Source organism: Heloderma suspectum, chromosome 1 (assembly GCF_057233095.1).
Source record: "Heloderma suspectum isolate Gila_16-S chromosome 1, 16-S_ref, whole genome shotgun sequence".
Lineage (NCBI taxonomy): Eukaryota > Metazoa > Chordata > Lepidosauria > Squamata > Helodermatidae > Heloderma > Heloderma suspectum.
The window spans coordinates 79262691-79279242 of NC_139458.1; the positions used below are offsets into that span (position 1 = coordinate 79262691).

Consider the following 16552-nt stretch of genomic DNA (forward strand, 5'->3'; position numbering starts at 1 on the left):
GTGAGAGAGTGGCCCAAAGCGGAGGCACCTTCTCTAAAGCAGTGGAGGTTGGTGGCCGATCTGACTGGGGGGTGGGGGTGGAGGACAGGCCAGCAGAGGTGGAGCCAAGGGGTCACAGGAGGCGGAACAGTATTTAAATCCCTGACAGCCAGCAACTCATACCACAGAAAGGAAGAACTGAGGCACATGAGCTTTAACATTGTATGTGGGAAGGAGGGGATATGGAAATCGCACAGTCACACAAAAACGTTCCTTTGGATCCACATTCTCTTGTTTCAGAAACAACTTCCATTCCACAGAGAATCATTAGTGAACTAATGAATTTATTCTGGCTTACGCTTTCGTGGACTATAGCCCACTTCATCAGATGCATGGGATATTATGGGGATTTTCAGGTTTTTATATGGTACATATGGTGTGTGTGTAGGGGTGGGGATGGCGCTTATAAACAGTGAGGTCAGGCCAGAAGGAAATGTAATGAAGGAAATGAAAGTAAGTATCATATCATTCTTTTCACTGAATACTTCACAGTCCTATCCCCGCCCCCACATTTCTCTAAAAGACAAAAACAACCCAACCAAATAGCCATTTAGATAACAACTCTGGACTACACTACAGTGATATCATACACTACTCTCCCTCCCAACAATATGGGTATAACAACTATAGAGTACTTGCACTGCTGACATAACCCATAGACACAGCAGCAAGTTCTCCGAACAATGGAAATCCATCTTTTCGCATGTTGTAATAACAACAACAGTAATAATAATCCACGCAAAAGCACCCCTTTGAAACCACATTTTTCCTTCCAACAACCCACATCTCACAGAGAACAAAACAGAATAAATGCATTTATTTATTACATTTATATCCCACCTTTCTTCCATTGTGGAACTCAAGGTGGCTACATGTGTTTCCCAGGTGGTCCCCTTCCAAGCACTGACCAGACCCAGACCTGCTTAGCAGCAGCAAGGTGGCTGCCTCGTGTGCCTTCAGACCATGCCCTGGAAAGGTCTTTGAAATGATGAATGCCAACTGTGTGCTGAGGGGGAGGGAAGAATAAGGCAACACAGCCCACATAAAAGCACATGTACAAGCCCCAAGGCATGCATGCACACACACACACACAATATGGCATTTACACAGAGAGACACATTTGTCCCCTTTCCTTAGGGCTCAGTCCTATGCATACTTACATGGGAGTAAGTTCTACGGAATTCAGTGAGACTTACTTCTTGGTAGATCTACATAGGATTGCTCTACATATTCCATCGACTCCTCCCTCCTTTCTCTTGCGCACATCCACACACACACATGCACAGCAATTACTCCAGAACTTATAACACAGAGAACGCAATTTGTGGCACAGCCCAGATTTAAAGCAAAGGGGGTGGGACAGCAATGATGATGATGATGATGGTGATGATAATACTATATACTACTCTGCCTCCCCCCGACCTATTTAAGGAAGATTACATACCGGGATTGTGCTGGGCTGGCTCCTCCAAGTAAACAGAAATAGCTAACAAGTAAGCAAGTGCGCATGAAAGCATGCACACACACACACACTTTCACTCATCTCTCTCCTTTCCTCCCTCCTCTTTTCCATGTGGAGGGAAGGGGTCTTCTTCAATTGTATAGCACAGGTTACGGTGAGCAAATTTCATTTTATTTTTAAAAATGTGTCTTGAGGCAGCAGTGTAAAGCTTTTCAAAGCTCTGTGTGTGCATAGAATCATAGAATCATAGAATAGTAGGGTTGGAAGGGGCCTACAAGGCCATCGAGTCCAACCCCCTGCTCAATGCAGGAATCCAAGTCAGAGCATCCCTGACAAATGGCTGTCCAGCCTCGTCTTAAAGGCCTCCAGTGTGGGAGAGCCCACCACCTCCCCAGGTAATTGGTTCCATTGCCGTATTGCTCTGACACTCAGGAAGTTTTTCCTGATGTTCAGCCGGAATCTGGCTTCCTGTAACTTGAGCCCATTATTCCGTGTCCTGCACTCTGGGATGATCAAGAAGAGATCCTGGCCTTCTTCTCTGTGACAACCTTTCAAGTACTTGAAGAGTGCTATCATATCTCCCCTCAGTCTTCTCTTCTCAAGGCTAAACATGCCCAGTTCTTTCAGTCTCTCTTCATAGGGCTTTGTTTCCAGTCCCCTGATCATCTTTGTTGCCCTCCTTTGAACCCTCTCCAGCTTGTCTGCATCCTTCTTCAAGTGTGGTGCCCAGAACTGGACACAGTACTCCAGATGAGGCCTAACCAGTGCTGAGTAGAGGGGAACTAGGACTTCCCGGGATTTGGAAGCGATGCTTCTATGAATGCAGCCCAAAATAGCATTTGCCTTTTTTGCAGCCACATCACATTGTTGGCTCATATTCAGCTTGTGATCGACGACAATTCCAAGATCCTTCTCGCTCGTAGTGTGGTTGAGCCACGTATCCCCCATCTTGTAACTGTGCATTTGGTTTCTTTTTCCTAGGTGCAGAACTTGGCATTTGTCCCTATTAAATGCCATTCTGTTGTTTTCTGCCCAGCACTCCAGTCTATCCAGATCACTTTGAATTTTGTTTCTGTCTTCCAAAGTATTAGCTATCCCTCCCAATTTTGTGTCATCTGCAAATTTGATCAGCATTCCCTGCACCTCCTCCTCCAAGTCATTAATAAAAATGTTGAAGAGCACTGGGCCCAGGACTGAGCCCTGCGGTACCCAGCTCGTTACCTCTCCCCAGCTTGAGAAGGTCCCATTGAGAAGCACTCTTTGAGTCCGATTCTGTAGCCAACTGTGGATCCACATGATCGTTGTTTCATCTAGCCCACTTCGAGCAAGTTTGCTCATCAGGATATCATGGGGCACTTTGTCGAAAGCTTTGCTGAAGTCGAGGTATATGATGTCTACAGCATTCCCACGGTCTTCAAGGGAGGTGACTTGATCAAAAAATGAGATCAGATTTGTCTGGCAGGACTTGTTTTTGACAAATCCATGTTGGCTTCGAGTAATCACGGCATTGTTGTCAAGGTGCTTCCAGATGGATTGCTTTATGATCTGCTCCAGAATTTTCCCAGGGATTGATGTCAGACTGACTGGTCTGTAGTTCCCAGGTTCCTCCTTTTTACCCTTTTTGAAGATAGGGACAACGTTAGCCCTCCTCCAGTCATCTGGCACTTCCCCGGTCCTCCATGATTTCTCAAAGAGAATAGACAGCGGTTCTGAGAGTTCTTCTGCCAGTTCCTTTATGACTCTAGGATGCAGTTCATCTGGCCCTGGAGATTTGAACTCATTCAAAGTAATGAGGTGTTCCTTGACCATATGCCTGTCGATCTCAAGCTGCAATCCTGCCCCTTCAGCCTGTACTTCGCCTTTGCCAGGGGGGTCATAGACCCTCTTTTGGGAGAAGACTGAGCCAAAGTAGGAATTGAGCACCTCTGCCTTTTCTTTGTCATCTGTTATCATTTTGCCATCCTTATTTAATAGCTGAACAACCATTTCTTTCCTCTGCCTTTTACTATGCACGTAGCTGAAGAAAGCCTTTTTGTTGTTTTTAGCATCCCTCGCTAACCTCACCTCGTTCTCCGCTTTAGCCTTCCTGACGCCATCCCTGCAATTCTGTGCTACCTGCCTGTACTCTTCCTTTGTTACTTGGCCTTCTTTCCACTTCTTATATGTGTCCTTTTTTGTTTTCAGGTCATCCCTAAGCTTTTTGTGAAGCCACATTGGCTTCTTCTGTTGTCTTCCACCTTTTCTTCTTGTTGGAATTGTTTGTGATTGTGCCTTGAGAATTTCCTTTTTTAAAAGTTCCCACCCATCTTGGACTCCTTTTCTCGCTAGCATTGTTTGCCATGGGACCTTACTGATCATTGTTCTGAGTTTATTAAAATCAGCTTTCCTAAAATCCAGGGTACGCGTTTGAGTACACTCGGCTTTTGCTTCCCTTAGAACCAAGAACTCAAGTACAACATGGTCGCTTTCCCCCAGAGTTCCTGTAACTGCTACTTTATCCACTAAGTCATCTCTGTTGGTTAGGATCAAGTCAAGGATAGCCGATCCTCTAGTTCCTTCCTCTACTTTCTGTAGGAGGAAGTTATCCGCCACACAAGTCAGGAATTTCCTGGAGGGGCCATGTTTTGCAGAATTTGTCTCCCAACAAATATCGGGGAAATTGAAGTCCCCCATTACTACTACATCATGCTTCCTTAAAACATTGGCTATTTGCTTTTCAAAAGTTTCATCCTTGGCTTCTCCTTGATTGGGTGGCCGGTAGTAGACTCCGACCACCAGGTTCCTTTTATTCTTTGCTCCATTTATTTCAACCCAGATGCTCTCGATGGGGCTACCAAGCTCCTCCTCCTGTATTTCTGTGCAGAGATATGTATTTTTCACATACAGTGCAACCCCGCCTCCCTTTCTGTTCCTCCTGTTCTTTTTGAACAAGTTATATCCTTCAACTGCTGTATTCCAGTCATGAGAGTCATCCCACCAAGTCTCAGTTATACCTATCAAGTCATAATTTCCCTCCTGTATTAAGAGTTCAAGTTCATTCTGTTTGTTTCCCATACTCTGGGCATTAGTATATAGACATCGAAGACCATGTGCTTCATAGTCTGGCTTTCTTCCTACCTGTGTCTGAAGACTATTATTGGGCGCTATCAGCGCTGTTCTCTCCATTGCAGTGCATGCGCCTACGTCCATTGTTACCCCCAACATTACATCTCCCTTCCCCGTAGGATTCAGTTTAAAGCCCTCCTGATGAAGTTCTTCATGCTGTGTCCAAACACATTCTTCCCAGCCTTTGTGAGGTGCAACCCATCCCTAGCCAACAGCCCATCTTCCAGGAAGTATAGCCCGTGGTCCCAGAATCCAAATCTCTCTCGTCGGCACCACCTTCGTAGCCAGTCATTCACCCGGAGTATTTTTCGTTCCCTTTCTATCCCTCTTCTAACTACTGGAAGGATGGATGAGAAAACTATCTGGGCCCCAAAGTTCTTGAGTTTCCTTCCCAAAGCTTCAAAGTCTGACGTGATCTCTTCGTAGCTCCGCTTGGCGGTATCATTTGTTCCCACATGGATGAGAAGAAAGGGATACCTGTCAGTGGGCTTTATGAGTGCAGGCAACCTTTCAGTCACGTCTCTAATCTGTCCTCCCGGGAGACAACATACCTGGCGAGTCACGGGTCTTCGCGACATACTTGGGTCTCGATCCCACGCAGCAAGGAGTCTCCCACTACTACCACTCTTCTCTTCTTCTTCTTGTAGGCCTGGGTTTCATCGCCTCTGTTTGACTGACCTTTAGCCTCTTGCTCACTCTCATGCAGGTTCCCCTGTGATTCTTCCTCTGCAGGCTGTCCTCCAGTCTCATCTGCAAGTACCTGGAATCGGTTCCACAGCTCCACCGCTTCCACTGGTGCAGAGTGGCGTCTAGTTCTTCTTCTCCTAACTGTCACCGTTTTCCAAGGAGTATCCTCTACTCCATTTTTCTTCTCCTCAGCATTTCCCACTTCTGCCTCATCTTGCTGTTGCTCTTCAAGCTTCTGGTCTGCCCTTTGCTGCTGTAGTTCCCCCATTCTGTCCAAGAACTCTTCGTGTTCTCTTATTCCCCGGAGGGTTGACAGTCGCCGCTCCAGTCCACTTACTTTTTCCTCCAGCAGCGTGATCAACTTGCACTTCTTGCAGGTGTAGGCCATGTTGTTCTCAGGCAAGAAAACAAACATGGCACACACCTTGCAGGTCACCACCACTGGAGAGTCTTGTCCTTCCATAGCCCCGTTTCCCTTTTTGTGTCTAGCTTTGTGATTGTTCTAGACTAGCCTGTGCCTGCTCCTCTACTCAGTAGAGGTTAAAAGCAGAGTCCCACTGGTGTGGAAGTGTGTGTTACAAGACAAATAAATGGGAAAAAGTTAGTTAAAAAAAAATGTTAGGGGCCTCCCCCTTGACCTCCCCTGCCGAACTCCCCTGGCCAACTCCTGTTTGCTCCCCCTGTTCACTCGCTCTGTTCGCTCGCTCTCTGGGAGCTTGCCTGCTTCTGTAGTCCCTGGACCAGCTGGAGCAGCTTGCTCTGCTCTGCTCTGCTCAGCTGGGAGGCGGGAAACAGACTGAAGCTTCCCGCCCAGTCAGCTGCTGGGAGTACTCAGGCCACACCCCTCCAATTCAGTTGGAGCTCTCAGAAGCTCCTGGTGAGCTCACAGCCAGTCAGAAGGATAAAGGGCAGCGCCCTGGGCTTCCTGCAACCCACTTACCTCTTAGCCTCTGTCTCCTTTGTCTCCTGCACATGCACACAAGTTGACCACTTGTTCCCTTCCCATTTGGTAAGTCAGTTGGCTAATCACCCATATGTGTGATCCATAGAGACCACGAAGAAGGACAAGCTGCTTATCTATAACTATAGTTCTTTTGAGTGATCATTCGTATAGTCACATAACCCACCCTCCTACAGGCGTTCTGCTATATTTTTCACCATTCCTCTCAGTTTGGAGGTGTTGCTGAGGCACTCTCAGAGGAACTGAGGGGAAAGGAGGTAACATGGCCCTCCCTGGGGACTCCTCGTCTGACAAAAAACCAGAGGGGGAAATCCAGGAGGCATCCTGCCAGACTGATGCTATCTATCTGATACTAACTATCAGGGCCCTCTCACGTTTCACCACAAGACTCAGAGTCAGGATAGGAGTAGGGTTATCCGATATGCCCCAGGGAGTGGTGTTGTCTGAAAAGGCTCACTCAGCAGCCTCCTCTCAGGACACAGCTCCCAGCTGCAAGCAAGACCTCCTCTGGAGGAGGGCATCTGAAGGTCCTTGATTGGCTGCAGCTGAGGGCTGTGTGGGGTCAGCAGTTCTGTTTTTAATTTTTCCCCTCCTACTGAAATCAGTGGGAGAGGAAACACCTATGCTAGTCTGAGGCTGGTGTAAGGAAGGGGTGTGATTTTGGAGCCTCACAAAGGGCCTGGATCTAGTGGATCCAAAACCACTCCTGGAATGCCCCATTTCAGGGCTTAGTATCAGTGGGAATGGCTGCTGTAGATTTACACCCATGGAATGTTCTGCAGGCATATCTGGGGTCTCTAGATACCCCCCACCTGGCAGAGCTCCTCTTTATCAGTGGAAGGGCACCTCCTGCCCTGTTCCAATCCCCTCTAGCCAGTGGATTTGGGGGTTAGGAGTCACTATGTTCAATACTACTTACTCCCAAGTTATTGTTTTTAGGACTGTAGCCTTATAGTGCAATCCTATACATATCTACTCAGATGTAAGCTCCAGTGAGTTCAATGTGACTTACTCCCAGGTAAATGTATACAGGATTAGAGACATTATGCCTTAGAGACATAAGTAGAACAATGACTTAGGGCTACAATTCTTAGCACTTATTCAGCATATCTAAAAATAGAGACAATTTTAGAGAAATGAACCATTTTGGATATTATTAGCAATAATACTTATTAATTATTAATTATTAAACAGATATTAATCTTTTCATCTATTTAATCTTAAACAACGATAATCCTATTTCAAATACATATTTGGCTTTGGCTAAACTAGACAGTGAGCAAATATTTAATAAACAATTCTCAGATTTACTGGTGCATTCTGTTTGTACGATAATGGTGATTATGTATCCAAGTGATGTACATACATCTGATTCTTCCCTACCTTTCTGAAAGTCAATCATAAAACTAAATTGATTTTAAAAACACATGATAAAAGATGTCTGGATGTCCTTTACAAAAACAGAAGCTTTCTTGAAACTTCTCAATTATAATAATAAAAGAAATAGCTATAGTAACAACAGTAGCTTTAAAAATATTTCTACAATGAAAGCTAAATGGCTGAGTGGCATAATGGAGACTGCATAGTCATCTGGAAATAATTACCTCTAATGTGAAAAAATATCTGATAAATCATCACCTTCCATAAAGGAAAAACAGTCCTCCTTTGAATTTGACTATATAGATTAAATATGTTGCAATTCAAAATGTTGTTGTTTTATATTCAGTGGGATGTCTGTAGAGATTCCCCTTAAGCTGAGGAAACTCTTGCTTCAAAGAGCTGGGATACATATGGGAACACATTTTCATATGTAAGCAAGTAGTAAACAAGAGAAGTAATAAAATAATGTTAGATGACATGACATTCAGGTGACACAGATCTATACTCTAGCTGAGTTTCTAAATCCTGAACTCTATTCCCGGGACACCTAGAAGTATTCCTAAAAAGTGGACATGCTTTCTTAACTAAACTCTGCTTCAACAGAACTCTAAGCTATATTTCTCTTCAACCAAGCCTCAGTATATCTATACATATGTAATACAAAGAACTCCTAAAATGCAACAAATATTAATGAAGCAAGCAGAGAAATGATGGTCTGATTATAATGTGATGATGTAATTCTGTAAACAAAGACATTAACATTTCCTGTTTGCTAGATATCTTAAAAATCTTTTTATATATATCTACATGTAGTACATAAATAAGTATATCTGCCATCGTGGTCTGTCTACATGTAGATGACCATGGGCAGACCCTGTGGGGCCAGCCAGTGAAGAAGAGATTTTCTACCAAGGTCCTCTACCCTTGCTTAAAAACAGTGGGTCTCCAAAGGCATCCCATTCTCTTCTCAAGCCTGCCAAACTGAAGTGGCCCAATGGAAGCATGCACACACTTCCCTCAAGGTACAGCTGAATGTCTCCATAGCTGAGGGAGCACGTAGTCTATTGCCCCACCCAACGGAAAGGCTCTGGAAGTTATGGATACAGTATAGCATAGCCACCATATACATATCAGCATTCAGCAAGCTACAAGGAAGCCCTTGAAAAGCATGAGTATTATCTTTAGCTGGGGAAGAAAATTCATGACCAGCTGTCCACTGGCTCCTATCCCCTTTGGCCCTTATGCCCACTGTCTTCTTGCAGAGAGACGGCACAAGTAACAGCTGCTGCTGTTTCCATTAATCTGCAGAGTCTGAAGGGCTCCCAAACCAGATAGTGATCGAATTGCAATGAAAGAAATGTCAGTTGTATGCACAAATTCCATACAAAAGACAGCCTTTCCCCCTGAGTTTATTAGTATGAAAGCAAGCATCTAACACTAATATTGTGATTACTTGTAGTCCATCCCAGTGTCTAGCTATGGCTATGGATGGATGAGGATGGACAAACTGAATTTGAGCAAGACGGAAATAGTAACGATCAGCAGACCCTGTTAATGGGTAGAGACTTCAGTCATATTAGTGTTCAGCCTACACATTCAATCATGTTTTCACCTTTGTGGTGCTCTTGGATTCATTGCTTTGCCTGTATGCCCAGGCTGCAATAGTGGCCAAAAGTACTTCCTACAAACTTCATCTAGTACAGCCTTCATCAACCTGCTGCCCTCCAGATGCTTTGGAGTTCCATCAGCCCTAGCCAGCATGGCCAATGGTTAGGAATGCTAGGAGCTATAGTCCAAAACATCTGGAGGGCACCAGGTTGGGGGAGGCTGATCTAGTAAAAATGCAATGGACTTTCTCTAATATATTCAAATCTAGCAACCATAAAGACGCTAGGTGAGAAACTCTGTAGTGATAAGAAAAGAGCCTCTATTCATAAAAGGCTGAAGCTGCTGGATTAGGGGTGCAGAACCTCTGGCCCAGGAGGAAAATCTGGCCCTCCTGGGGTCCTAATCCAGCCCTCCGGGGTTCTCCAAAAGGTCATGCCCCCTTTCTCCTGATCTCCAATCATCTGATGGTTTCCTGGCTTTTTTGCAGTTTTTTCCCCATTCTAAAAGGTTGAAATGCCTCTCCTAGGGCTTAGTGACTGGCAGTAAGAGTTTTAAGAGAAAACATGCTGGTATTTTGGCCCCACCTCTTTTTGCCTATAGTCCCACCCCTTTTGCTGTTGGTCTCATCCACCCCTGAGAGCTTCTCCAAAATGGAATTTGGCAGGCTAAAAGAGGTTCAGCACCCGTGTTACATGTTGAACTGGCTAGTCAGAGAGAACATAAAGTGCTACTAACAAGTTTTATGCCCTTCTGAAAGCAGGCAATCATGCCTGCTTCAAAGGACAGTATTGTCAGATATTTAAAAATAATAATATTATGAGAAAATAAAGAGTTATTAAAATGTGGAACATACTTATCTCCTACAATCCCCAAGTTGATTGTTGGGTACCCATGTTCTTGTATTGTTGCTAGAAGAGTTGAACGATTACTGTCTCTAATCTTTCCTGGTAACAGGTCATCTTCAGGATTCAATAGCTATAGAAAGATTCAATAGCTATAGAACCATAAACAAAATACTTGCAGTTTCAAAACAAGCAAACGTCAAACCATGATTTATGAAGCTGGTTTATTAAATTAATCAGAGTTTATTATAAACAATGTCCCCCAGTTCACATTCAACAAGCGTAGATTCAGGGAAAGGGAACGTTGCTGAAGTACGTTTCCCAGCCATGTAGGAGGAGGAGAGATGAGGGGGAGACTCTGCGAGCCTGAGACATGTTCAAGATTGTTCCAGTTGGTCCACATAGCATTAAACATCTCTGTAATCTAATCTCTCTATATTGTATTAATCTCTGTATATTGTATTTTAATGTTTTTAATCTTTGTAAACTGCCCAGACAGCTTCGGCTATTGGGTGGTATAGAAATGTAAGTAATAGTAATAGTAATAATATGATAATCAAATTAATTGGACCATGCATATTTAAGAAATCAGTAAGATTGCTAGGTACGATAACCATCTTTAATACTGTGAGCAAGTACTTGTTTATAGCATCTGTGTTCATCACCACTATGAAAAAGGCTTAGCTGTTCCATGGTGCGCTCCCAATAATTCCCTTTTCTTAAAGATTTGCAAAAATTGAAGCTTGAGAATTCCCTAGAAAATAAAACTGGTAGAACAGTACAATTAACATGTTGTACTGGTTCTCAGTGGTTGGGAAGAGTATGAATTGGCACCTTCTTAAAAGCAAGAAGTTGCTGCTTAAGGAAACCTGAGGGAAAACTGGGGAGGGGAAAGTGGGTAGAAGGGGGAAGCCTGAATACTTTTGTTGCAACCAGCTTGCATGATTGGTACAAACACAACTTTGCATTGTGCCTTTTCCAAACTATGCCCCACCTTTTCTCAGTGATTTTTCTGCTCCTTCTCATTCATAACCTCAGCATCCATCTACCCTTTGCTTTTCTATTCTGAAATGTCCACCTTTCAATATGAGTGCATAGCTACAACTTTGTACATACTGGGTTGTATGCAACTGTGTCCATCCACCAGCAGAATGGACAACACTGGTGGAATGGATTATCCCTTCCCTTCTCACTGCAGCCCCTTGTGTGCTTCCCAGATGTGCTCCAGAGAGTTGGGGGCCCCTCGAGAGCAGATTTAGCAAAGGTGCGTGGGGAAGAAGGCACGGAGAAGCCTTCTAGTATAAGCAGAGATCTGCTTGTGTGACATTGCATGGACCCCACCATAACTCTGTTAAAACATAGTGCGAGACATACACTATGGTGGGACATGGGAGAGGGCCTTCTCTGCTGTGGCACCCCAGTTGTGGAATGCCCTCCCCTTGGAGGCCCAATTGGCGCAGACGGTGGTTTCATTTCTTAATTTCAGCACCAAGTTAAAGCATGGCTTTTCACCAAAGCCTTTGAGGGCTAACTGAATTCCCTAAAGTTGCACACCGTTTTAACTGTTTCATTGTTTTAGCTTTTTTAATTGGTATTAGCTTGCTTAATGTTTATATGCTTTTAGCTGTTTAAATTATGTATTGTTTTATACTATTTAAATTGATTTTATCTGTATGCCGCCCTGAGACCTTAAAAATATAGGGCGGGTTACAAATGTTAAAAACAAAACAAAACCACACTCCTCTGTGCAATGGATTCCAACTCTTCCTGGTCAATGTCACTTTCTCAGCTGCTGTTCTACCAGTTTACTTCACAATCCAAGTGACTTTGCTTGGTTTGGTTTTAAACTTTTGGGTGGTGGTGGTTAATTTTTACTTGTGAACTGAAGTACATCTATAAAATACAAATACAGCATTTTACAGTCTCTTCCTGTGAAAACAGACATAAAAATATTATTTTAGCAAAAAAGTATAATTAACACTGGTATCAGCCTTTACAGAGGTGGTGAAAATTGTAGTCAAAATACAACTGCCACGGTTGCAGAAAACTACTTACTTCATTCCCTGTAGACATTACTGCAACTACTGGAAACTTGTTAACTTCAACTTCTGTTACTCCAACAGTTGCTAGAAGACCTATCTCTGATGGACCCATGTGGGTTCCCTTGGCCAGCACACATTCACCTCTTTTAATGTCATGGCCTATAGGTCTGAAAATGCATCCAAAAAGAAAAAACGGAATCAAGTTAGTTGACTTATTGCCAACAAGGCACAAATTCCTGTATGAGCAACTCAGGTGAGAGGGACACCTTCCCTGCTCCATCGTTTCCATAGTACAAAACGCAAATGTAATCCTTTTCTGGTAAGTGAATATACATTTTATTCACATGTTGGTAAGTGACAGCACTCCAGTGCGCTCAGTCTCTTACACTAAGCATAATCAGGAAACAGTAATTGTTCCTTAGGGCAAAGATAGCTAGTATTGCCTTACTGGAAGAGTCTGTTGGCTTGCTAGTCAGACTAGTTTCATTTGGCTTCAGGTTTTGTTCTGGAATAAACCTCCTCAGAGTATGCAGGATTCCAACCTGTACCCTATCCTGACCCCACTGGGGAAACCATGGACCTAGGGTAAGCACTGGCAGAAAGAGGTTTCACTTCTCTCAGCTTTATGCTCTTGCCAGCAGTTCCTTCTTCATTCTCATTTTCTCCTAAGGATGCTGACCAGTGTCTTGACTAGCTCCCCCTTTTTTCTGTAATAGCTGGGGCTTCTCCTTTTGCAGCTAAGCTTATCGTTGTCTTGCCTTATAACTACCTCCTCCTTGCTCTTATCCATTCCACTTATTTCTACTGCACCTTCGGTGCCACTTCTCCTTTATACTCTCTCTCTCTCTCACTGGCTGTTATCTTTGTAGACTTCTCTTGCTCCATTACCTGGCTTTCATCTGTTTCACTGTACCTTCACCTGTCTCTCCTTTGGTTATCCCTCCATCTGTCTCTCCATTCACCTCTGTCCTTCTCCCCCCCCCTTCTTTTTCTGCCAGCTGTTTAAATAGTCCTGCTCTATCTTGGGGACCCACCTACTCTGGTTTTGCAGTCTTTTTCCCCACCCTATCACGATTTCTGAGTTGTGATTGGTTGGTTTCCACAGCATGCTGTCTTTGAGGCAAACAGCTGCCAGAGCCCACCATCAATCCAGCAGTGGCTTTTCATCTGGGGATGATGCTCCTTCTTCCTCTCTGAACCCTTTTCACAGCAGACACCCTGATCAAATTTCAAAAGCTATTTATACTAGATCAGGGGTAGGCAATTTGTGTCCCTCCAGATGTTTTGACCCACAACTCCTGTCAGCCCGAGCCAGCATAGCCAATGGCAAGGGATCAAGGGAGTCATAGGTCAAAACATCTAGAGGGCCACAAGTTGCCCACCCCTGTACTTGTTGTTGTTGTTCAGTTGTGTCCGACTCTTCGTGACCCCATGGACCATAGCACACCAGGCCTTTCTGTCCTCCGCTCTCTCCCGTCAAGTCCATATTCATTGCATCGGTGATGCTATCTAGCCATCTCATCCTCTGCCGTCCCCTTCTCCTTTTGCCTTCAATCTTTCCCAGCATCAGGAAAGTCTTTTCCAGTGAGTTTTCTCTTCGCATTAGGTGGCCAAAATATTTGAGCTTCAGCTTCAGTATCTGTCCTTCCAATGGGCAGTCAGGGTTGATTTCCTTTAGGAACCCCTGTACTAGACGGATATTAAACCGATTGCTGTCTTTTATTTTTAAAATCAATATGCAGATAACAAAGACAACCAATTCACACACCTGATATCTTGGCCTGGTCGAGCCTGCACCAGAATGCGTACTTCAAGTTCTTCAGTGCCCTGCATTAAAAGAAACAATATAGCTTCATATTTATTAATACAAGTAATGTTGTGTATTTCTTTAAATCAGCACTATGAATGAATCAATCTTAAGTTATGTTACAGCATATGGTAATATAAATACTGAGAAAAGGAGGGTGTTGTTGGACAAGGAAGGTTCAGACTCATAACTACTTGCATCCCCACTCAGCTATCATGCAAAATAAAGCTGAATGTGCAGGGAGGTAAGCATCTCTCTCTCTCTCTCTCTCTCTCTTCCCTAGTGATCAACTGACAGCAGGTTTGTCATCCAAAGTATTAAAAAAAACACCCCTGTAGCCTTATTTTGAACTGACTGGGGGAGGGGAAGCTTCTTCATGTTGAGTTCTATATTACTTGGTCAAAACCTGTTGGGGTCCGCATTCCAGCAGTGGGTATGACCAAAGCCCAAAGTGGGAATAACCAGAGCCCAAAGTGGATGGAATTACAGATATAACTCAATGAAAAAAAGACATTTGCATCCAGGCATTCTCCTTAACCCAACATTTGCAAGGTTCCTTCCATCAGTTTTGTAACTGGGAGACAGAGAAGGAAGGAGCAAATAATGACAACAGTCTGGATCAGGGTTAGTAAGTGGATGTGGCCTAGGGAGAAGGGATGTGGCCTAGGGAGAGTTTGAAGGTCCAGATTGAGAGGCCTGGAGGTCTGCATTTGGCCTAGCGACTTGAGGTTTCCCACTCCTAAGGCTAACTGACCAATAAATCAGTTTTTAAAACATTTACATGTTGCAAAATCTCAACATATGTGCCTTTTTAAGGATCTTGAAGTAACGAGAATATTTCTCTTAAGTGTGTGATAAGTATCTAATCCTTTGATTAGTACTCTTGAAAGAGACCTATTAAATATACAATAAATAAATGTGAAAGGTACAGCAGTTACAGCTGTACAATTCCAGGCCCCTCTTAAAGATCCCAAATTTCTTTCCCAACATCCCTCCTCCTGCATTCATCAGTCCTAGTTTTCCCCTCGCTCAAACTAATCAAGGCAAAACCCAAAATAAATTATATAAATTCAATTTAGGCAGAAGCAATAACACAGATAGTAAAATTGCAAAAACTGTTCTTTGTTTAAAATTTGTATTCAAGTATATACAGCACTTCTAGGTTTATGGATTACTGAGTGATCCTTGGAGCTATGCTGCTGTACATAACAGTAACAAGGAATTTTTAGTTATCACTCACGTCATCTGATTCCCTGATGAGTTCTGTGTCTTCCACTTGCACCACAGCATCAGCACCACAGGGTATTGGAGCACCAGTTGTAACTCGCATTACCTGACCAGGCATTACAGTCTGAGTCGGCTGAAACATATTGGAATGTCAATTTTATTTTTTTAAAGGAACAGGAAACCCTGAGAGCCCCCAAACACTACGGAAATAGCATTGAATGTGTTTTTTAATTGTATTACACACATCTTACTTCCTTACCAAATTGTCAGTAGTGCTCTCTTCTTGAACTATGTCATAAGAGACATGGTGTTCCTGTCACTAGGGTTCCTATGGGGTTGCTCTCATATTTGTGTGTACAAATACTAGGGCATTTGTACACCACTGTCTATTGAATCATCAAAAATCGTAATATCCTTTTTTAAAGAAGTGACCTAAACATGTACATCTTATTAGAGCCAGGGCCTGCAGAAGAAGCCACCACCACCAGGGAAGAGGCGTGCCTGCTGCTGCCACGCATGCTGCCGCCGCCATCACCAACACCAGTCCTCCCCGTGGACTTCTGCCTGGTGGACCGCCAGTCCTTGCAGGACCAGGCCCCCAGGTACTGAGCCAGCTGTGCTGACTGTTCCACCTTCCCCTTCCTGGAGGGGCTACATAAGCTGGCTGGCTGAGGTGGCCTGGGAGAGCCAGGGCTTGCAGGAGAAGCCACCACCACCGGGGAAGAGCCGTGCCTGCCGCCACCGTGCCTGCCGCCGCCGCCGCCGCCGCCGCCACCACCACCACCACCACCACCGACTCCTGCCTGGCAGTATTTTTAAAGGGGATTTTAAATTGTTTTTAAATTTGGGGGGGGGAGTCTGTTGTGGTGTTGGGGTACTTCAATGTACATTCGGGGGCCGTCCTCACAGGGGCACCTCAGGACTTTATGGAGACCATGGCTTCCTGGGAGCTGCACCATATTCCAACTGGGCCCACCCATGTAAGCCAGTCACGCACTAGACCTTGTGTATCTTTCTGGAGAAGCGGGGAGTGATCTGGAAGTCGGGGGTATATCCACCACCCCCTTGTCATGGTCAGATCACTATCTGGTGATGTTGGACTTCTCGGTTCCACAACCCCTCCGCAGGGGTGGAGGACCCATTAAAATGGTCCACCCCAGGCGTCTTATGGATCCAAATGGATTCCTGAATGCGCTTGGGGATTCTCTGGGGCATGCCAACAGCCACTTGGTCGAGACCCTGATGGGTGGCTAGAATGCTGCAATCACTAGGGCATTAGATCAGGTGGCTCCGAAACACCCTCTCCCCCTGAACAGGGCTCGGACTGCACCATGGTTCAATCCGTAGTTATGAGCTCTGAAACAGGAGGTGAGACGGCTAGAGCGCCGGTGG

General features: G+C 44.5%; 1 protein-coding gene across 22 annotated transcripts in view; it reads right to left on the reverse strand.

The window, feature by feature from the left end:
- The window catches only part of GPHN (gephyrin), a 483693-nt gene that overhangs the window by 33641 nt on the left and 433500 nt on the right, over nt 1-16552 (reverse strand). For all 22 annotated transcript variants that reach the window (XM_084848962.1, XM_084848936.1, XM_084848902.1 and 19 more), the window contains 4 exons: nt 15174-15293; nt 13895-13953; nt 12140-12293; nt 10096-10217 (listed from right to left, as the gene is read on the reverse strand). In XM_084848962.1, the coding sequence (XP_084705088.1) occupies nt 10096-10217; nt 12140-12293; nt 13895-13953; nt 15174-15293 (455 nt within the window). The remainder of the gene's footprint in view (nt 1-10095; nt 10218-12139; nt 12294-13894; nt 13954-15173; nt 15294-16552) is intronic.